The sequence below is a fragment of the Falco punctatus genome (assembly GCF_963210335.1).
Source record: "Falco punctatus genome assembly, chromosome: 4".
NCBI lineage: Eukaryota > Metazoa > Chordata > Aves > Falconiformes > Falconidae > Falco > Falco punctatus.
Window position 1 is genome coordinate 92,322,445 of NC_137583.1, and position 22,341 is coordinate 92,344,785.

Here is a 22,341-nt window from a genome sequence, read left to right on the forward strand (position 1 = left end):
CAGGGTGACATGGCACCCATGCCTCAGCCACCCGGCGGGGCCGTCCTCTTGCCTTTGCTCTGGCTCACCTTGCACCATGTCTTTGGGGTTGCTCTCAGATACTCTCATTATTAAAATATTACGGAAATTATTTTCAGCTTGTACTCAGCGGCGAAGGTTGCCTCTTCTTTCCCAGTCCCGAAGGACTTCGGCCGGCAAGGCCAGGTCTCATTTCCCCCCCCCCCCGAGCGCTTTCGCTCCCGCGGCCCCGGCAGCAGCGGCCGCACCGACCCCTCCACCGCCGCCCCCCGCCCCTCAGCGCCGTGCACGGGTCCCGCGGCCCCCTCCGCCCGCGGCCGCCCTCGCCCAGCGGTGCCGGTGCGCCGGAACGCGGGAGGCACAGGCGGGACCGGGAGGGGAGGTGGCAACACCGGGAGGAGGCCGGAGCTGGCGGGGGGCGCCGCGGGAGAGCAGGATGCGGGGGGGCGGCGGCGGGAGGGGCCGGGGAGGGGCGCGCCGTGGCCCCCGGCAGGGCCGCCTCTACCGGCGGGCGGCTGCGGCGGGTGCGGATCAAGGCCGCCAGGGGGCGCCGGCGCGGCGGGGCGGAGCGGGGCGGGCGGACGGGGCGCGCAGTCCCCGCGCGTCGCGGCGCGGGGCGCAGCGGAGCCGCGGCGGGGCCGGGCCGGGCCGGGCCGAGCCGAGCGGAGCCGAGCGGCGGGGCGGGCACAAAAGCGCCGCGCCCGGTCTCGCCGCCTGGGAGTCGGCGCCGGGGGCAGCGCGGGCGCGGCGGGCCGGGGCTCAGCGCTCAGCACTCAGCGGCGCCGGGACGGGCGGCTGCCCCGGGGCTCGCGGGATGCCGGTGGCTGCGGCGCGGCGCGGAGCGCGGGGGCTGTGGGCGCTGCTGTGGGTGGTGGCCCTGGCGCGTTGCTACAACGTGGACGTGGGTCGCCCGGTGGTGTTCCAGGGCCCGAACGGCTCCTTCTTCGGGTACTCGGTGCTGCAGCACTACCACGACAGTACGCGGTGGTGAGTAGCGCGGACCCTGCGCGCCCGGGCGCAGCGGCGCTGGCGCTGCCCGGGCATCCCCCGCCGCGCCTCCCCTCCCGCGGCGGGACCCGAGCTCCCTCGGTGGGGCGGGCAGCGAGGCCACCGCGGCGCTTCCCCGCGCCGCCCCCGCCCCGTCGTGCGGCCGCAGCCCGGTGCAGCCCGGGGTCCCCAGCGCTGGGGCGGGGGTGCCGTCCCCGGGCTGGTGGCCGGCGCTCGGCGGCGTGAGCTCGCTGTGCCCGGGCGCCGGCGGTCCCGCGGCCGGTGGCTCGGCGCTTCCTCGCGGGGAGTGCCTGGCAGCTCATCGCCCGGTACGAGCGCACGGGGCGTGCGAGCTGACGGGCCGCGCCGTGCTGACGGGGAGCGGCCGGTCCCGCAGCAGCGGCCGGACCGGGCAGGGGCAGCGCCCCGCGGGCTGCAGGGACCCCGCCTGCGGCGGCGGCCGCCCCCTCTGTGCCCGAGCTTGGCGGGAGCGGCCGCGGGGGAAATGGCTGTGTAACTAAAAAAAATAAATTAGAATAATAAAAGAAGAAATAAAAACAACGATAGGAAGTTTGTCTACATTTCAAAAAATTATGCAAACTGGCAAGCTGCTTGTTTTTCCCGTTGAGTGAAAAGAGCCTTGGAGCGTAGTTAGGATCTCTCTTGTCTGGGTCAGAGGCTCTTTGTTAGGTTTAAACCGGATTTCTCTTAATTGGACCTAGTTGATGTCATCTGGTGCACTTCTAATGCAAGTAGGAGCCGCTGCTGCCAATAAACGTCCACAAAGCTTGTCTTTATCTCTTACGCTTAGATATGACCCGATTAATCAGCTATTGATGTTGGAACTGTGGTGCACTGTGATATAAATAAATGTATTTGTGCTGGCGTCCAGTTCTTTAAAAATGACTTTCTTTCACACCCTTTAGTTTGCAAGTAGTTGTATGCTCTGCCTTTCTCCATAGCGGCTTTCATGGAGCATTCACTTCTAAGGACTTATCAGAAGACCTCATAGAGGAAAAGCGCTGCGGGAGAAGAAAAGCTCTCAGTTTAAAGCGGTGCTTATCTTGGGGCAGGAACCAGCAAAGGTTGCGAAGGCTGGATGTGACTTGTATGCAGCACAAATTGCTGGGCATTCACAGTGGTGTGACTGAAATGCTGATCTCGTGGGGTGTGGTGGAGTGAAAATGATACAATTTGTTGCTCCTTGCATAGGTGTCTGTCACTGGTCGGTACCAAGAATTCTCTTCAGATAGCACCTGTTGGCATGTTCTTTTTTGAAGGGGAGGTGGACTTGGGAGGAGAGTCCCAGAGATACCCCACTTTGTTTGGAAACGATGCTGGACTAGCAGCGCTGGGCATCCATCTGACAGCAGGTGTCTGCAAGAAGTCTCGTGATCAAAAGTAAAAACTCCAGTTATGCAAACTCCAGTTTTCTGAAAATGGAGCTTCTTCATGGAGCCTCAGCTATGGCACCCGGGGTGTGTGTGTGTCGAGAAATGTCTAAGATCACAAAGTGCTTTTAAAAAAGTAAATTGCTAGCCCTAGCACCCAGAAGGGCTAACAGCAGCTTAATACAGTAAGCATCAGCACTGGTAAAAATGATGAGGGTGGGGATTTTTCCCACTGATGGGAAAGCTCCTCTTTTCAGCTGTGGAACTGGGGAGTTTGTTCTCATGGGTGCTTCAGAATACCGTGCCCAGGAGAGGCTGGGATAACAAGTTTGGGCAATACATTTTTTACACTCTCCTTGATTCTAGTTTGCTATGTGCAGTTGTGCTTTTAATGTGTGCACATATCCTGAAGGTCAAGGGACAGTGATGAATATCTCTGGTCTTAAAAGGACATGCAGCTGCCTTCCAGTTTTCTGAAGATGCTCACCCCTGTACTAGATGGGTGTATTTTGAGTGCAAGCATGGGTTTTTTTGCATACTCCAACATAATATCCATTTTATAGCGTCAATTTTAAGCTTTTAACTTCTGGAAAGCTTAAAAGATCTGGCCAAGCTTCCTTGGCATTCAGACCATCGAAGGGCTGAACCCTTGTCAGTGCCTTTAGCTGTGCCCACTTCAGCTGGGCATAAATGCTTCCAGTATTATGTAGTACTATTTTAAAGCTATATTTATACTGTACAGAATCTTATACATCCCTTTGGAGCATAAAGTCTCGATGTTTTCAAGTCTAAACTGATTACCCATTGCAGGTTATTGAAATGCAAGGTATGATCCCAGTTTATTGGATGAGTGCAGAGGCAAATGCTTGGTAGAACTCCTTCCATTTTTCAGTTTTTGTCAGGTTTTTGTGTGTAAAGCTGTTGCGTGTAAAGCTATAGAGCTATTTCTTTAACTGACTTGTAGAGTGACTGACTTTTTTTTTTCTTTTCCCTTTCAGATGGGGTTTTCTGGGGAAAGGCTGAAGTCTGTTATATGGAATATGTAGCAAAAATGTTTTCTATTCATCCCATTGTAGCATACAGCTCCTCTTAATAGTCATAGGGTTATTGTCTGGGTTTGTGTGTCAGTTTTCTTCTTAGATTTGTAGCTTTTATGTACCCAAAGAAGAGTTATGATTTCAGTTTTCTCATGTCTGGTTGGACTATGTGCTGCAGTAGGCAGTAGTTAACTTTAGGCAGTGATACTATGGACAATCATGGCTTGCCTGGTGAGCTGTGCACTATGTGAGCCTGAAAAAATGTGATTTATCACGTCAGAGGCTGATAGGGTTCTGGTCTATCTAAAATTATTTAATGTGTTAATATGCTCTCAAGCATTTAAGTATCTTGTGATAGTTCAGGGCTTCTTGTTCTTGATTGAGGGCATGATACATGGCTAATGTACCTCTGATCATGAGAGCTTCTTAAATGAAGTGTTATTCTCAGTAGCCTGTCCATGTGCTGGTGTGTGAATACATATTTGTGTGTGTATATATATATATATATGTAGTCACTGATTTATATTAAAATGGTATCTGTAATGGCTAGGTCTTCAGTGTTTCAGCTGTTGGATTTCTAACCCGACAAAGGCTTCTATCTACATAGACCTGCAGGTTTGCAGTAACCGATTCAGGGTTTGGTGATTCTTGAGGATTTATATGAGCCAAATGTTCTGGCAGGAGGAAAGAAAGGGGAGGATATTTGGTTTGAAATACTGCATCAGATTAATGTGAATAGTCAGGAGGCTACACGGTCCTTGACACAGAATAGTGGAATATGGGTGTTCAGCCTCCGCTGTGGCTGTAATATAGTGGTTTTATATATATAACCGTCACATAGTGGAGTAAGTTGGTGCCTCTGACCTTTCTGAAACAGTTAATTGCAACGATGCTTCCATTTAGGAGTTGATTTTGCACATTTTTTTGGTCTCAAGAAAAGTTTGGCATCACAGATGTGCTGAGGTTATTGTATTTCTGACAATGTCTCCTTTTCCTTCCTTAAGCGGGTTTTATGGCTGTAAATCTTGAAAGATTTACTCAGTTCCTCACCATTGCCATTTTCAGCCGAGTAAGGAACCAGGTGGCTGCTTGCATTTGGAGCAGAGACGAGCTGAAGTGCTTCTGTTCTCTGGATATAACTTTGAAGCCTGGAGTAAAGACTCAAAAAACCAAGAAACAGCCCCAGACAGTTTAAAAAGAAACAAATGTCATTTTTTGCCCCAATTCAAAAATGTTAATAATATGACATTGCTGATGGCTCTTTTTTAAAATAAGATGCTACTTTACCTCTCTCCTTTCCCCTCCCTATGCTCCCTTCTTGCTGACACCCCCAAATCCCTCAGCAAGTCCAGGGTGACAACTTTATTCTTTCTGGCAACATGATCTGGCGCGAAAAAGTAATGGAGGCAGTTTAGTTGCATGGTGTCCTGCTGTGAGTTTTGCAATGAGGAATGAGTCTGGTTTCTGTGCTGTGCTTTGTTCCTCTGGCCCTGCTCTTCACCGGGGTGCACTGCCGCTGGTGTAACGAAGGCTGTTCTGTATCTCTGGCTTGATGGATAGGTGTTGTTAGTGCGTGGTGTACTTGTGTGCAGCCAGAGGGAAGGTGTGGGAACAGACCAACTCTGTGGAGGCTGGGTGTTGTGTTAATGGTATTGTGTTGCATAAACAATGTAGTGATGCTCTGGGTGCTGCCACGATGTTTTGGGGAACCAGGGCTTGCTGTGGTTGATCACAAGTCATCCATCCCGCTGCCCAAATAATAACCCTCCTGCTTCTTGCTCTGCACATAATGGATGAACCACTTGGGTTTTTATTTTGAGGGCTTAGCAAGTGACAGAGACCTTTCTGAAGGGAAGAAACTCAGCTGTGCTATGCTGGTGGTGCAGCCTCCTCTGGTGCTGCTTTTGAAATCAGCTGTGGCATGCGAGGGTATTTAAAAGACTTTTTTTCTCTGCCACTTAACATTGCAGCGAGGTGAGGTACCTACACTCCCCAGTCCTTGAGCTGTGATTGCCTAATCGCTGCTGGCGTGCTGTAGGCTGATACTTAATGTACTTGGCATCTCTCCATGCCATTGGTCAGTTCGACACTTTTGTTCACTGTTCCTTCTGCTAAATGCAGCACTTAATTTCCAAATCTGTATGTCCCGAGGGTCAACCATCAGCAAAGTGATAGTTACTGTTCTGCAGGAAGTAATTTTAAGGAGGTGTGGATTTCCCTGTGGCCAAGAAAGCTTCTTGTCATCCATTAATATTGGCTGCTGCCGCTCCTCCAGTGTGACGGTTTCTGGCCATGCAGCTGTGTAGTTGGCTCCATACAGATGAGGGCATTTGTCCTTCATCGTGCGAGTATAAATGCAAGAAGAGAAGGTTCAACAGCCTCTCTGCCTACTGCTTCTCATGTGGACTTAGACCCCAATACTTTGCTCACAGAGCTAGTGGGATATGGCCAATTCTTACAGATTTCTGTGCACGTCAAGCAAAAGCAACCCTAAAGTGGCCCCAAACCCTGCTCCTACTACCTTCAGTTCCCTTCCGTAGAAAGTAATCTGTTTCTCTTGATGGGGTTTCCCCTTCAAGGTGTCTTCATGCAGTTACTCACAAATATCGTCGGGGCTTCCGGCAGGGTATCGTGGTTGTGGTGAGAACGTGCACTTATCAATAACCCCTTAGGAAGGCCCAGATTGTAAGCCTTTTGCCAAAAGGCTGGAGAACTGCTGTTGCTTACTTGCTGACAACCCAAGCGGTCCTGTAGCAGCACTGGCAATCTGTCCCACAAAATTAGGCTATTTTAAATGAGAGCTGGTTATACTAGTTGGAATATGTTGGAAGGTTGCCCGATCATAGCAAGAGGACAGGGTTGTACTTCTGCTGGCTGTTTATGTATCTTCTGTGTTTATGCCAGGCAAGACTCCATCCACAGCACTGAAACGTAAGAAGACTGTATTAGACTCTAAGGCTTTGTTTTGAAATGTATTTCTGTTTTGATACAGTACCAGAGAAAAACACCTTCTCTGGTTGCAGCTTGTTTCATAGAAATTGCAAGAGGGTGTTTGAATATGTATGGGAGATACAAAACAGGCAGTTTTTTTGCTTGATGAGTCCCAAAATATTTGGATGTAAACGAGCCTTCTACCCAGGTCTGTTGCAAAGCCTCATGACAGTTAAATAGGTGAGTTTCTTTCACAGTTAAGCTGTTATATGCAGAAAGAAATGAAAGAGTAAAGGACTCTTTTCTTGGCAAAGGAAATATTCCAGTCTCAAACCTTTGAATAAAACCAGAGTAAGTGGTATGTGGCAAATACCAGCTTGACCAACTGAAAAGCATGTAAAACGACGGAAAACTTCCCACTTCCCTGAAGGTAACTGTCTTGGGGGCCTGGTGAGCATAGGTCATGCCAGACGGAGCAGGAGATCTGCAAAGTTTTTATCTGCTGGGGTCTAAGTGCAAGAGTGAAAGAATAATACAAGATCCTGAGATGATATAGGGCGTGATGAAGGTGAAATACCAAATTAGAATGTATGGGCATTCAGGACAATCCAAAATAGATTTGCTTTTGGCACGTGTCACCAGTTGCCTTTACTGGCTGCTTCCTTCTGCTCAGTCCACATGAAGAAACGGCAACAGACGTTTTCTTTTTGAAAGGTATTTTTGCACAAGACAGCAATATTATCTCTGCCAGTAGCCTACTCAAATCATTAATAATAATTTCTTCCCATTCAGCTTTTTAAAGAGAGCTGAAGAGTGTTTGTGATTTAGGCTCCTTCATCTCCATCTTGCATTCTACAGCCCAAGGTATATTGTGCGCTAATTGCTGAATCATACTTAACTTTTTTTAGGTTAGAGCAAAGCTGCTTTTAAGCTGGAGGTCGATGTGGCCTACGTTATCTTATTGTTGTAACAGGTCATGGAAACAGTTTCTTGCCATTTGTAACTTGAACCCGTAACTCTTTAAGCTAGTAATATCCCCCCTTATTTATTTTTGTTAGACCCTGTGAATGTTGATAAGTGAATGACATGCATTCATCGCCTGTGTAATTGAAATGATTGGCATTTGATTTTCTGCCCGCTGCTTGCCTAGTGGGATTTCCACTTGGAGCTATTATTTCAGACTCCTTTGCTCTCGCTCCCTGATGTGTGCAGGCTTTGTAGGTTTTAGCAACTTAAGTATTTTGGACATTAATTCCTCTCACTTGTGAAAACATGATGTGCGTTGTAGAGTGCAGCCCCATCAAACTTCTCCAAATGATACAGCTTAGCTCATGAAACTTTGGAGAAAATGGTCACTTAATGTAGGAGTTTCTCTTCTTTTTGTAAATATATTTCCAAGTGCCACAGGACAGTTTTGTTGCATCCCACATCCAGGGAAGTGTCTAGGGAGTGGAAATGTGCTGCTGTGTGTATAGACCTGACTCTGATGCAGGAGCAGCTCTTCCAGGTGGCTCATGGACATGTGTATGCCTTGTGCCTCTGCTCATTTGCGTTTACTGAGATGGTGATGATGGGTGGTGGTTGGGGATGGAACTTTAAATGAGAGGATGAAGGACAAGTTGTTTAAAAGAGGGAAAGCTTCTGTTTTAGAGCTGCTGCCGAGCTGTCCATCTGTGCCATGGGTGGGCTGTGCATGCAGACTAACTTGAGCAGTGTCTCCTTGGTCAGCTGCTGCACCCGGCTGGATCTGCGCACCTGACTGCTGGGGGCTTAGCCTTTCGGAGGTGTTTGCCCTTAGTTCCAGCCCTGGGCTTAACTTCAGTGAGGATTTTGTTGCATGCAGCAGCTCTGCCCTGCCTCAACAGCGCAAGGGCTTCAGCAGAACTGAAACTCAACTCCCTGGTGCTCCCCACCATCCTCCCTGGGAGCTGCCTTGCTCCTGCTTAACCTTCCTCCTCATCCTTATGTGCCCAGATCCAGACTCACAGTGAGGTGGGAAAGATTGTCCCTTTAATGAGGAGACGGTAGAAGGGCTCCCTTAATACTTAAGTTTCCACTGTAGTTCTCCTTAGGGATGCTTTTGGAGGGCATATGAGCAGCTGCCAGCTTGCCAAACAGTTAACTGGATCATAACATAAGTGATTGAAAAGTGCTCGTCATCTTTCAAGAGTACCTTAAGGAACCCTATAGTCAGAGCTGTGCATTGGTGCTTCCCAGAGACCATAGCTCTTCTGTGGGATAAGTAGTCTAGGTAAAGTCTTTGCGGCCTTAGTGATAAATACTGGTTGATAGCAACCTGTTGTGGAAGAAATTTGCTCCTGTGCTGTTGGCTGGGGTTTTTTTACTGTTGGCTGTTGTTGTTTCTTTAAAGCTGTAATTACGCAAAGTGTTCTGAGAATGGGGTGCCCCAGCTCTCTAAACAAGCTTATTAATCTTTGGCTGGTTGGCAAGCACACCGATTTCATCCTCTCGTGGGTATGTGTATTAACTCTGGTGGGGTTTTGGACTGATAGGGATCTAGCTAAAACTGAGGAAAAATGGATGCAGCTGCTGTTGTCCATCCTAATACTTTCCTTAAGTGCTTTCGGGGGGTGAGGTGCGGGGTTTGCTTTAAATGTGTTACAATCCTAATGGAAATTTAACTTGTTAAAGTATTTGTGGCTTCTGTGGGGAAAAATGTCTTTATTGTATGTGGTGGTTTCAGTTGGTGTAAAACTATGACATTGGTTCAAGGCTGCTGAAAAAAAGTCCTTTTGCCAAGGAAGCTCTGGCAATGGCAACCTTGCTGCTGTTTGTTTTATTATTATTTTTTCTTTTCTCCTGAAATTAATCATTTGTTACTTTGCTTTTGGTTTCCAGGGTCTTGGTTGGTGCTCCCAAGGCAGAATCTAAATACAGCACCTCTGTTCAGTCCCCAGGAGCGGTGTTTAAATGTCGAGTCCACACCAACCCTGACAGAAGATGCACAGAGCTGGATATGGGGCGAGGTGGGTAGTTACGATGTTTTGGAGGGAAAAGGGGGGGGAACCAAAAAGACCCAACCCAAATGGCTAGCAATCCTCCTGCCAGCTTCAACAAGGCCCCAAGACGTTGAGAGGGATTTGTCAGCCTTTCCTGATGGATTTCGAGCACCGGTAGCAAAGGTGTCTTATTCTCTTCAGCATTACAAAATGTCACCTCACCTGGTGCGGGTGTCCTCCCAGTTCACTCTGCCCACCCTGCTCACTCTGTCCAGTGACTAACCAGGCAAAGGTGGATTTTTCCCTGCTTGCCCTAACCTGCTGTCTTTTCTCCACCTGCTTCAGTATGACTTTGCAGCATGTTGGAGGCTGTGTGAGTGGTTGGGAGTGCTGCTGCCTATCCCAGGCCGTGCTGAAGTAAGGGGGTGTGGGATGATCCCGCACAGTGGGGTGTCGGGCCTGTGATGGGTGGCGTTACTGGCAACGAGGTGATCTGTGGGCTCCCTCATAAGGCAGCAAATCGTTCCTTGGGTTTGCTGTTTGTGCTAAAGGAAATAAGTTTCTCAGTGAGAGCTGTGCTTGTACGCTATTGCACGTGGTCAGGACTGACTTGGGTTTCTCTGACGTACTGTCTGAGACGGGGGAAGATGGAGTCCTAAAGTAAAACTGTGATCTAAAACCTTGTGCTGGATTCTGATGGAGAAAATGGAAGCCTTTCAATATTTTGCTTTTCTTGATGAAGCGTGTGTTACTGCTTTCTTAGCCTATAGAAAAGGCATGTTCATCTTTTCATGACTGAGTCAAGCAGAATTTATTTCTGTGAAGCTTACATGTTTTAAAACAGTGTTTTGGCCAAGTTTGATTTCTCCTGCTATTGTAATGTAAACTGTCTCTCATTAATTTGTGAATACTGCCTGACAGGACTAAAGATTTAGACCTCAATTTTTTTTTTAAGTGCCCAAGATCCCACTTTCCAGAGTGCTTTGATTGCATTCTGCAGGCAATCCCACATCTCTCCCATTGACTTCAGTTAGGCTGTTGATTCAAGTAGAGCTATGGACATGCTGTAACAGCTGCTGGTTGTTTGGGACAGGGTCTGTCTTCTGCTGTTTATTTGTTTGGTGCCTGGTAAGACTGAGAGCATTGCCCCAATTCATGCATACAAGAACTAATCAGGATGAAAGGGAAGAGAAAAGCACTGTCAGGCAGATGTTTGACAGGCAATCACTTTTCTTGTAGGGGTTCTTTGGTGGGTACTTAAAACTCATACCTCCTTGCTTTGCTGCCTTTTCCCTCTTTCTGTAGGCAATTCTCGGGGCACACTCTGTGGAAAGACCTGCAGAGAAGACAGAGATGATGAATGGATGGGTGTGAGCCTGGCTAGACAGCCAAAAGCTGGTGGAAGTGTGCTGGTAAGCCCACTCTTTTCTTTGATCTCATTAAAACTGTTGCTGCTGTCTGACTCTCATGCTAAACACGTCACGATTAATGTGTTCAGCAGTGACTGACGGAGTCCAGCTTTACAGGCAGCAGATTCTGTAGTCCCTTGCTTCAAGTGGAAGGAAAAGTGAGCCCCAGCCAGAAAGTTTTATTTGTAGCGGGAGGACTTCAAAGCTGTCACACCTGACTTGTGTCACCCAAGGGCTTTCTCCTAAATCTGACGGATTAAATCTTTGAACCAAATAAATGGAACTTTGTCTGGGAGTACCTGCTAGTTTTCTCTTATTGTCGTTTGCCTGTGTTTATGTAGGGAGTACGTACACGTCCATTTTCCCTGAGTGTATGTGTTGCGTGTCAGAACTTAGAATGAAAAATGTAAGATGAGTCTTTGTGGCAATATTTTTTATGTATATGAATTTTCCATTAATGAGGCAGAAGAGTTGCGCGTAGAGATGACTTTGTTGTGTGTGGGTGGCCTTGTTGTCTTGCCATGCACATAGACAGGTCAAGGAGAGCAGATGTGATCCTTAGGATGTGGAATTTATCTTTGCAAAACAAAATTTCTTGTGTTGGGAAAAAAAATAATTATCAAGAGAGCTGGGCAAAAACCTTTCTAAAATACATGGGTATATTATGATCAATAGTTTTCTGTGTTCACATCCACAGTTGGGTCAGATGGTCTACCCTAGTGAGCCTGTCTGCAGGAATGTTAATTGAAACACACAAAAAAATTGCAACACAAGTTGTGCATAGTATATGTGGCAGGCAAATTTCAAGCTCATGTCGGGGTAACCCTGACAACGATCTAATTCTGAACACTACTGTTTGGGAGTTGGAAAGATGGGGCTGTACTGCGAGTTTCCAATGAGAGAGGGGATTGCCCTGGTACGTGGCATCAAACTGTCACAAAGCTGCTACTGATGAAGATCTCGTACAATGGTTACCGTGCCCATGGCCTCTGTAAGGCAAGTGGACTAAGCTGTTTCACTCAAAGGTGTTTTTCTTGACATATGCTTAGAGTCCAAACACTTATCGCCCCAAGTCATAGCACACCAGCTTCCCCATGGGGGAGCAGGATGTTTTGATACCTTTCTGCGGTAGTACTGTGGTATTTTACCTGATCGTCTTTTTCGGTGTACAGCTTACCAGGGCTATAGGGGCTAGCCGATACTTTGCGTTTCTTGGATGTTTAAAATGTGTTCAGCACTAGAGGAGGAGAGGAAAAAGTGGGGCATAAATAAAATACACTGTAAACATGTACAGCAGAGCACAAAATTACAGCATTCATGCCAGTGTAACCAATTCACATTTTCAAGGGATGTCTTGATCTGTCTGTGTGTTCAAAGTCCTGTGTGACAGCGAGGAGTAGCTTGAACAGATCAGGGTAACACTGAGATACGGTATTCTCTCCATTTTCCAGTCATCAGGCTGAACTAGACCAATTCTTGTACCATTTTCAGAAGCTAGCACATGCACCTTTTTTAGGCAATGGCGAAACATTTTAGTAGAAGTGGTATCTTAAGAATAATGATTTTGTGTATTTTGGTTTGAAGGAGAATGGGTAGCACTTGATGCTTGGGTGTCGTCTCCATAGACAGAGGCAGCAAAGGAAGGGACAGCTGGTGGGATAAAAAGCAGGGCAACTACCAAGACTGGGGTTCACTGGCTGAGGGGAGGCTACAAGGGTGAGAGATGTAGGCAGGCTGTGAGGGCTTAGATTGGGACTGAGGGGATAGAAAAATATCAGACATAAAGCAAGTTAAAAGCAAAATGCAGCTAAAATAATATGCATAGCTGGCAGTGTGCTTATTCTGATGCAGTTTAGGCTGGTAAAATGTCTCCACGCTGATTTAAGGCAGTCCTAAAGCAGCCCTCTGACAAGATTGTACTGTCCTCTTCAAGTAAATCATGTTGGGATGCTAAGGATGTTTAAATATCTAATTCTCATGTATATTTATCCCCTAAACACTCAGTCTGAAACTACTAATTATACATCTGTGTGTAGACAGAGCCTTTCCATCCTTCATGGATGGAGAATACCTGGCTGTTTCAGGGCATTGTTACTTTCTGGTTTAAGATAAGTTTTTGATGAAAAAGATTCATGACTTTCCCATAAACAGATGGTTTTTAATACACATGTTCTTCTAATTTTAAAGATTGGGATTTCTTTAAAATGTGGCTCTTCTTGGAAGCCCCTGTGAGAAACTGGTGTTCTGAGAAGACCTCTGAATGTGTGTTTGTGGCCATATCTGCCAATTGTTAGTGTTTTAACAAAACTACTAGCTAACTCTTGAGCGATTCCCTATAGTTAGGAGCGTGTGCAGACTTTATTGTCAGGCATTACAGCTCTACTGCATTTCTTGCAGGGATTCCTTTAAGTCAGAGTGGTATCTTTGTGGTCAATAGCCCTGGATGAGCTTTTTTTTGTTGTTTTTGCATAAATACAAGTAGTTGCTTTTTAAACGCATGTGAAATATTTATGCTCTTGACATCCTGTGTTAGAGGAATTAGTCTCATAGCTTAACTGTGGATTGTGCAAAGAAGTTGTTGCTTTTGCTTTTGAAACTGCTTAGTGGCTTAAATTTCTGTCTTATCAGCCTTCCTCAACTGCCCGATAAGAGTACCGGCTTCAGTGGAAAGGGGTGGTAGGGAAGGTGAGGAGCGTGCGGGGGGCTTTAGCTGGTGTTTGGTACCAAGTGGATTGTGTTTGAGTCCATATTGTGCCAGGATGTTACTGAAGCAGAGTTTTATATTTGTGTGACAGACTAAATAGAAAAGCATCAAACAATGAGTATTTAAACAAATGAAGTAGTAAGATTAGCTAAAAAAAGCTCTGGGTTTGCAGAGCTGGCTTCCTGTCCTTGGGTGTGCTATCAGTCAATCTTTGCATAAATCTATGTGCTGCAATAATACAGCTGAGATTGCCAGCTCTTTCCAAACTGAAATGGCAAAAGTCCTCCTTCTACTTTTGCTGGGAGAGGAACTGGGCGCAGAACATTATGATTTGGAGATAAGCCACATCCTTCAGTTTTGCTCTTCCTAAATACCTGCCACGCCTGCTGTTACTCTGTTTATAATCAAGTGCTGCTATTTTTCTTTTTAAGTAGTTGACTTACTGGCACATTTAGTGATTGTGTGTATGTCGGTAAAACACCCCATCACTGCAGCAAAGCCAAAGTCCTCCTAGGGAAGAGCAAACCAGAAGTGGTCTGACAGCGGCAGGTTCATAGAGTCCCTCGTTTGGACTCTGACTTTAAGAGTCAGCAGAGGGCTCTGTAAGGACCGTGCATTCAGGTGAGTCACTCGGCCTCCGAAGTGAAGCCTGAGTGTTTTTGTGTTGCTTTTCCTATGCTGCAGAGCTCATGGCTGGCGTTCAATACAGAAGAGAGCAAAGTGGTTGCAGTTCTGAAATGGCCTATTCATTATATTACAGTAATGCAGTGTCTGCCATCAATAAGAGAGCTCCATGTGCTTTGCTCAGAAGCATTTTATTTTGCTGCGAGAGTTTACATCCTTTCTCCCCTGTTCTGTGGCAGAGCCAGAGTCTGTGTCCCAGCAGCAGCTGCTGAGCACCAAATTGTACTGATGGTGTACACAGGGTATGCATGTATACACTATGGTCTGCATGTAAAGAAAGGCGTATAAGCTGTCAATTGTTTGCAGTCACTTTAAGGGAAAAAAAACCAAAACCAAACCAACCACAGAAAAACCCTCTCCACAGCATCAAGTTTGGGTGACTCATCTCTGTTCCCCAGACCTGCTCAGACATGTGCCATTGGAGAAGGAAGGTTGTAGCCACCTTTGGTAGCACATCACCTTGCCTCAGCAACACTGAATAATGCAGGGACCACATACTGTAATCCAGCTCAGCATTTTTGGGAAGGCAGGAGAACAAAAAGCAGCTGTGGACAAGCTTTGTCATGGCAGGGAGACAAATGTGCTGGTTGCCTGGCTGCAGAAAAGTGTTTTGGAGAGGAAGAGGAGCTGCTGAACTCTGGTCCATTGGGAAAATGTCAAAATCCACAGCTGTGGTATGGGGGAGTCTGGGGAAGCCCCCGCTGAGATTACAGAGGTGGAGCTCATCTCTTGGAGCTGCGGTTAAGAGCTGTCTGCAGACTCAGGCAGTCAGTGGTGAACTGTAGTGTGCCTGAACACATGGCATGCTGAGGTACACAAAAGTGATCATTAAAAAAAACCCCAAAACCAAACCTTAACAGCTTAGGTAAGTATGCCCAGAAGTGTTAAACTGAGCCCATAGCCTGCAGCTGATTTTGAACATACTTCTTATGCGGCAGCTCCTTTTTTTTTCTCCTCAGTGTTCTGTCTTTCTTGACCTCCTGTGCCTCACTCCTGAGCAAAGCCTCCTGCTTGTGATGAAATGCTGCTGCTTTCCCTGACTCTGTCATTTGTGCTCCTCTGGGAGAGATTAGCAGGTTAATTTATGTGAGTCCCTTGCAGTTTCTGAGATATAAAATGTCGAGGAATTTACAGTATCACAATCCTTTATTTATCTTTACATAATTTAAAAAAATACTCTTGGTCTGTTTCCGTTTGAGTCTATATCCGGAGTTGGGGTTGACTTGATTGTCACTTTAATGGTATGTGTCTTTATGATGCTGTCTTTAAAAGGGCTGTGCATGTGTATATTTATGCTCGCAGCACAGATCCATCAGGAGAGAAACTATTTTCCTGGTTACTCTGAAAATGAGTGTTTCATGTGCTGTTTTTTTTTTTTTTTTTTTTTTTTTTTTCTGTTGAATTTTAAATAGGTGGTGCATGGGGATTAAAATCCTCACTGGGCTTCCTTAAAGCCTGTAAGGGAGTCAGCAAAGCTGCTCTTGCAGGACTCCTCACATGCATTTGGCTGTTGAGCAGAGTGCCATCAGAAGCATCCTTCGTGTCATGGGTGGCAGCCTGTGACACACAGTGCGGTGCAGAGCTTTCCACAGCCCCTGGAGCCCCCGTTATCCCTCTGCAATAGCCATCTTCAGGATACGTGCTTCTCCTTTGAGTACTGGAAGTTAGGAAAGCAATAAATACAGAACTCCAAATGCAGCGCTGCGAACAGCAGAGCAGGCTTGTGCACAACTGGTTTTGTTCTGTTTCAGTTAAATAATAAAAATTCAGTGTTATTACCCTTTTATGTCTCTCTGGGGTTAAGTATGTGGGAAGGGGCCTGTGTTGATTGCTGGATTGAATTTTGAGCTTCCCAGTGGTTGATACGCTTCCCAGGTCCTTTACTGGGCAGGTTACATGACTGTGCCTGTCTTACGGGTATATTTTTTAATGATGTTGAGATGCTCTCACGGGCAGCTCTGAGATGCTGCTGCAGAAAAGTGGGGTAGCACAAAGGGAAGGAAGACAGAAGGTGTCTTGTCTGAGGAGGATTAGGTCGAATGTGGGTATTGTGACGGGGGCTGACGCAAAGTTTCCAGGAAAAGCTGGAAGTACGTGGAGAAGATTTGTAGCATAGAGGCTGCTCTGTTCACACAGGACCAAGCCTGAAATGATATAAATTGACACATCTACACTGACTTCAGTGACTTGGACCAGCTGGAGCTACGGCCCGGCATGTGCTCAAGTTCAAAGCCTTTGCTGTTTCACATTTCATTTCCTTTTATTCCAATTAACCCCTGAGCATCAGGCAATTTGTGGCTTGTCTGGCAGCAATGCAGTGTTAATATTTGTAGCAAATAGGTTCTGAGGAGGTGTGAACCAGGCTCCACATTGGCTTGTATGTGGGACTGTGTATGGCGGTTGTAGGGAGCAAGTGTCCTGGTAACACTGGTTTGCCTCTGGTTTTGCAGGGTGATCTTATTCCTCACTACAAAGAGAAAGGTACCCTGATCTCTGCAGATCATCTGCACTTTGACTGATGTTGCCACTGTTGTGACAAAACCTCTGGCATTTGCACTTAAATTTGTTACCAGTAAATGAGGCCTAGCTCTTCTGTCACCAGAAACAAGGCTGCCCTTCCCAGAAAGACAAGCCTTTGACTCACACGGGCATCTTCTGGCGGGATGATCTTCTAATATGGTCTTAGTAACCATCTGAGTCTAAGCATCCATTACGATCTTATGTGTATTCTTAATGTCATTTTTCCTTGTTTTCCCCCCTTTTCTGGCTTGGCTGAGTTCTGTTAGTGTATCTTTAGTTAGAAAAGCTTCATGGGCCATGAGGATTCATACACAGTGAGAGATCTTGAAATCTCTAGCATGGGCTCTGTCTTGCTCTGAGACCTGTTGCTTTCCTAGTCATGCACATGTGAAAGCTGAGATCTGAGCTGCCAGGTCAGGCAGCATCCTGAGTTGCAGAAGATAACAGTGAGAAGACACTTTATCTAGAAAGAGTGGGACATAAGGAGGTTGTGGGGGGAAGGTGATGCTGAGAGGTCCTGATCATGCATGCTGTGCCTTGGTCAGAGGCTGTCCTGTGTCTCTGGATCAATGACGTAAGTGATCTGATCTGTTTAGGCATGTGCACATCGCTGGAAAAACATCTACTATGAGACAGAGTACATCCTGCCCCACGGCTTCTGCAACATCATTCCCCCCAACCTGCAGCCCAACGGGAGGAAGCTCTGGCCCTGTTATGAAGGTAAGGAGTGTGGGGGCTGGGAGTGGGGCTTACCTGCCTTGCTGTGCTATCATTTTACAGCTGTTGTGTTTTCCCTTTATTTCCAAAACCATCCACAGCAACCATCACTGCTGGTTTTGTTTTGTTTTGTTTGTTTGTTGGTTTTTTTTAACATACAGCTGCCTTGCAGCCCAGCTGGTGTGGTGGCTGGGTTTGAGATGAAGTTGGGAGAGTAGCACAATGACTGGATGAGTCCTGTGACTCGCTGTGCGTGGTCACACTTCTAATTTTAACGTCAGCATTTTAATTTTTTAGCGCTTTGGTGCATATGAGACTCTTGTGTCGTGTTTCCTTTCCTAAAGACTTCAGAGGACAGTGTCTGCTCAGCCAACAGCAATTAACTAAACCAGAGGCATGAGTGTGGTGTTAGGAAGAAGATAGGATGTCTCCTAAGATTTCTTGGCCTTCAGAGAAAGGTTTCAGGGGAAAGCACCTTCTTGGTTTTTCTTGCCTGTCCTGGGCATCATCTCTCCCCTCTTGCCTGTAGGAGCTTGAAGAAGCGTGGGAGTTCAGAAGTCAAGATGCAGCAGAGTTTGTTGTAGGCAAGAACTCTGATTTTATTTATTAATTCCCCCGCCCCGGTCCAAAGATGGCAGCAGCCAGCACCATGCCAGTTGGTGACATTAGTAAGTGGGAGAGGGATAAGGCAGTGGATGTCCAAGCAAGTTTCCCTGATGCTGGCAAGCAGCCGCATCCCATCTTGGCAGCCTGTAAAGCCAGCTCTGTGACAGAACTTTGTCTGCTCCATGCCCACTCTTTCTCCTGAGGTGGCTTCTCCCCTCCCTCTGGACTTTGCTCTGGGACCTGCCACTGCAAACTCATACATCTTGAGATGGCCCACACTCATGCACTGAGCATTTCCCAGCCTTGAAACTGGTCATTATTTGAAATGTGAGGGGGATTGAGCCAACTGACCCAGCCACGCCAGCTGCTCTGCAGCAGAATACAAGTAAACTATGTAAGCCTTCCTGTTGTGAGCACCGTCCTATTGTATTTGTCCATTATTATTTATTTTTTTCTTTTGCATTTGTCAGCAAAGCCAGGATAAGACCTCACACTGAGGTAGTGTACGGCAAATCATCCAGTATTAACTTTATGGTCAATTAGCATGCGTGGGGAAGCTGCTGGGGCTCCCTGTGTCACTGCTCCTGTGCCACCTTAAAAGCAGCTTGCTTGAAGTTGTGGCAAGGAGGTGGTTTCTGGAAGAGATGAGCCACTTGTGTTTTTCTGTGCGTCATGTCTTCAGAGTAAAACTGCTGCTAATCTGACAGGATATTTGCCAGGAATTGCTAGAAAATAGAAATGTGTGGGCCTAGTACACGCAGAGCAGCCAGTGGAAAGTTGGCAGGGCTGGTGCAGTACGATGTTGGCTTAATTTCACTCCATGCTAGAGTGAAAATTGGAGGTTTGGGACTGATTTTCTTCCCTTCCCACCCCCCCCGACATGAAATCACAAACTATCATGAGGACTGGCTGCATTTGTGTACTCCTGGATCTTTTAGGTTTCAATAAAAGAAGCTCAAAGAGATAGATGTGGTACTTCATGCAGAGGGGTTTGGTGTTTGAGGTGTGCTGTGAAATAAGATTGCAGTCATCCTTGTAACTAGTTTCCTTCACTTTCTGGAAGCAGCAGAAGAAATTCTCCTCCGCTGACACTGGGGAACAGCCCAAAGGGGAGAAGCGTCTGATAGGGGTAATAAACATGATGTGTAATGCAGCTGAAGTGCTGTTACGCAGAAAGCCTCTGCGGCCATCGCCGGGCAGCTGCCAGAGCCATGGCTGCAAACCCTGCACTGGGGAGCACGCCTTCAGCTGCCGAGGTCCTGGTGTCTCAGCCTTACCTGGGACTTGCCATGCGTGAATGGGTGCAGGCGGTCACATGCTCGTTTCCAGAAGCCCCCTCGTTAACACAGCTAAGTTGACAAGCCCCATGAGAGGCTCATGTGGCCGCATGGTCCCCAAGCGGAGGTGACCTTCACCAAACTGGCAAAAGGTGCAGCCCAGCTGAGTGCACATCAGTCCCCAACCATTTCTCTGTGTGTGTGCGTCTTAAGACAGATTATTCGCTTGTGTAACAAAAGTCTTGTGCCAGAAGCGGAGAGGAGTCTGACCTTGGAACAGACATACTTAATGCATACGGTATGTTTTCTGTCCGCATAAAGCAGGATTAATAATTAAAGACAAAGGAGGAAATGGAAATTTCCTGACTGGATGGTAGTGGTGCAACAACATAGTAGTTTCAATCCATCTTATTCTTGTCCGGCTTCCCTGAAAGGGCTGACAGAAGTCTGGAAGTGATTGAGAGCTAATGAGAACAGCAGCAAGCCTAACAGTTAAATTCAATCTCTCTGAGTAGGAGCTAATCTGGTATAGATGAACTGGATGTCCTTTGTGGTATAGCTGGTGTATGGAGCCACAGCCTTCCAGGCAGTGCTTTCACTTGGTTATTTTTCTTGTAGTTTTAATGGCCTTCTAAAAAAAGGGAGCTGTCTCTTCATTCCCCCCATGCATTCAGTTTGCAAAGCAGAAGGGTGGCTGTGTCTACTGTGAGAAGCAGCCCAGCTGATAGGGAAAGCTGGGATGATTTCCTACTCCTCTGCTGCGGTAGGAATTGTTGGTGGAGGTGGGGAAGACTGATGGACCCTTTGGTTAGTAAATAAGGGGAACAGCACATGCTCACGTGCCTTGCCTCCAAAGGGATAAACAAACTTTCCTACAGGGTCCAGACCACATCTGTTTTTTTGCAAGCCATCAAAACATCCCTACTTTGTGGTGCAAACCCAATACCACAATGCTAGGTCAGAAGATTACTACTGTTTCTTCCTAGAGTAGTAAAGCACTGTAAGATGGGAAGGAAGAGGCTTCCAGTGCAAATTATAGTTTACTGTAACTAGTCACTTTGCTTCCATCTGTGAAGATGGTAGATACAGGATCTTACTGCACTCTGGAGCTTATGCTATGTTGTGGCATTGAAACTTGCTTAGAGACTTTTAGAGACACTTGCTCAGAGGGGAAGTTGAGGAACATTGGCTTCTAGAATCATCACACATCACAGCTTATCCATTTTGTTTGTATATAGTTTTATCCAGTTACTTCTTCCTCAGCCTTACCTCTCTTATAACCTGAGGTCATCATGGCTACAAACTGCTACCATCTTCTCTCTCTGTTTTTTTTTTTCCCTTTATGTATATATTCATGGCACATCTTCAGTGTCAGAGAGGTGAGGCAGTCACCTCTTCCAGACTCAGCCACATCTTACTGCTTTGCTGTCAGCTGTTGCTGCAGCAGTTAGTTTAGTGGCTTGCAGCCTGTGTAATCAGGGGTGCACAGCAGTCTGTGAGCAGATGAGAAAGTACAATAAAGAAGTGTAAAAACAAAGGCTCTGTTCATGACAGCAGTTATTGCCTGGAGCTACATGGAAACTACCAAATCCACTCTATGCAATATCTGAACCTAATGCAAATGTTGCTATTCAGGTGTGCAAAAGCTGTGAGCTGACACAGTGACTACACAGTTTCCTGCTGGCTGATTGTTTCACTGCATCGATGGCTGGCTGGCACTGTTGTACGAGTGACAGGTGTCACTGCTGTGCACCGAAGTGGAGGGGAGGTAGAAGCAATCTTGGTTTTCATGCCTCTTTGGCTCACCTGGTGCTTGGGAGAAGCAGATCAGCTCTAGGGAAGAGGCAGAAGCCTGTAGTGCTGGGACATGACTGTCCCAGACGGGGGGCTGTGATCATGGTTGCATGGGTGGAAAGGAGCCCTGCTTGGCATGGGGGGGGGGGGGAAATGTACTGCTTCAGATAGGAGTTAGGTGGGCTGATGGGGAGGGATGGTTCTGTGCTGAAAGGGTTACGCTGGAAATCCAGGAGCCTAGTGTCTTGTCTGGACTGGGCTGTTGGCTCCCTGGAGAACTGCATCTGTCTGGGTGCCCCCACACCGTGGTGCTCACCTCTCCTCTGTGTCAGTGGAGCTTTAAATGCTTGAATAGCCTTCATGTCTGGGATGTTTGGGTCTCTGTGCTTCTGTTTCCTCTTGCAAAATGTCACTAAAGCTGTTTTCCTTCTCAGAGGTGTTAGGGAAAGAGGTTAATCTCTGTGTGATGTTCTCAGAGCTCATAATGATAGGGTGGAGGCTTGATACCTGTAGGGAGGAAGGATGGTCATTGTTTTGCATCAATACTGCGTGCTATACCTCATTACTGTAATGAATCCGTTTATTCTTCTTCTGTAAGCTGTATTCTTTTTCCTGAGAAGTATTGTCAGGTTTATTCAAGTCAAAATGTTTTGATGTCTTTTCTTAAGTTCACAGAAGCACCGCGTATGTCCAAACTCTGCATTTACTTGAAATGCTGCGATCCATCTATCCACTGTTTAAAACCAAAGCATAACTAGTTATTTAAGTGAAATGTAGGGCCATTAGTTTGACAGATAGTACTGGCAATGTAAGTGACTTTAAAAACACTGAACTTCACATAAAGCCATGAACAATGTTTTTGGAAGTATGAGTTTCAGTGAGCGTACCGACCCAGTTTACTGTGCAACTATTATTGTGCAAATCTTTGCCATTCCTTATGCATTGCAGTTAATAGTAATTCTGTTCATTTAAAGAATGATTTGGTTTTTTGTTGTTTGGCAATGAAAACAATGATGTGTTTCTGTTCTTTTTCTAATACATTTATTGCTGATGAAAATCAGCTGCGTTGTGTCCTCTGATATTGGGACTTTTGTTTCAAGTTACTCTGAGATCTGAATTTGGTCTCTCTTTTCTTTTTCTTTTTTTAATTTATTTTTGAAGTAGGCAAATTTAATATTGTAATGAAACAATGCTGTGAATTCAATAAGCTTTTTGACTTGATTGGAGAAACAGTTTAATTTTTGTGCACATATTGCTTTATCAGAAGAAAATCCTGTTTATCTTAAGTAACATAGCAATTTTGCAC

General features: G+C 46.6%; 1 protein-coding gene across 1 annotated transcript in view; it reads left to right on the forward strand.

Annotated features, from left to right (window-relative positions):
- The first annotated feature begins 244 nt into the window (after positions 1 to 244).
- Positions 245 to 22,341, forward strand: part of ITGA9 (integrin subunit alpha 9) — a 231,036-nt gene continuing 208,939 nt past the window's right edge. Inside the window, exons 1-4 of the mRNA XM_080383261.1 lie at positions 245 to 1,005; positions 9,224 to 9,351; positions 10,630 to 10,736; positions 17,238 to 17,361. Of these exons, the coding sequence (XP_080239387.1) occupies positions 455 to 1,005; positions 9,224 to 9,351; positions 10,630 to 10,736; positions 17,238 to 17,361 (910 nt within the window). The 5' untranslated portion in view covers positions 245 to 454. The remainder of the gene's footprint in view (positions 1,006 to 9,223; positions 9,352 to 10,629; positions 10,737 to 17,237; positions 17,362 to 22,341) is intronic.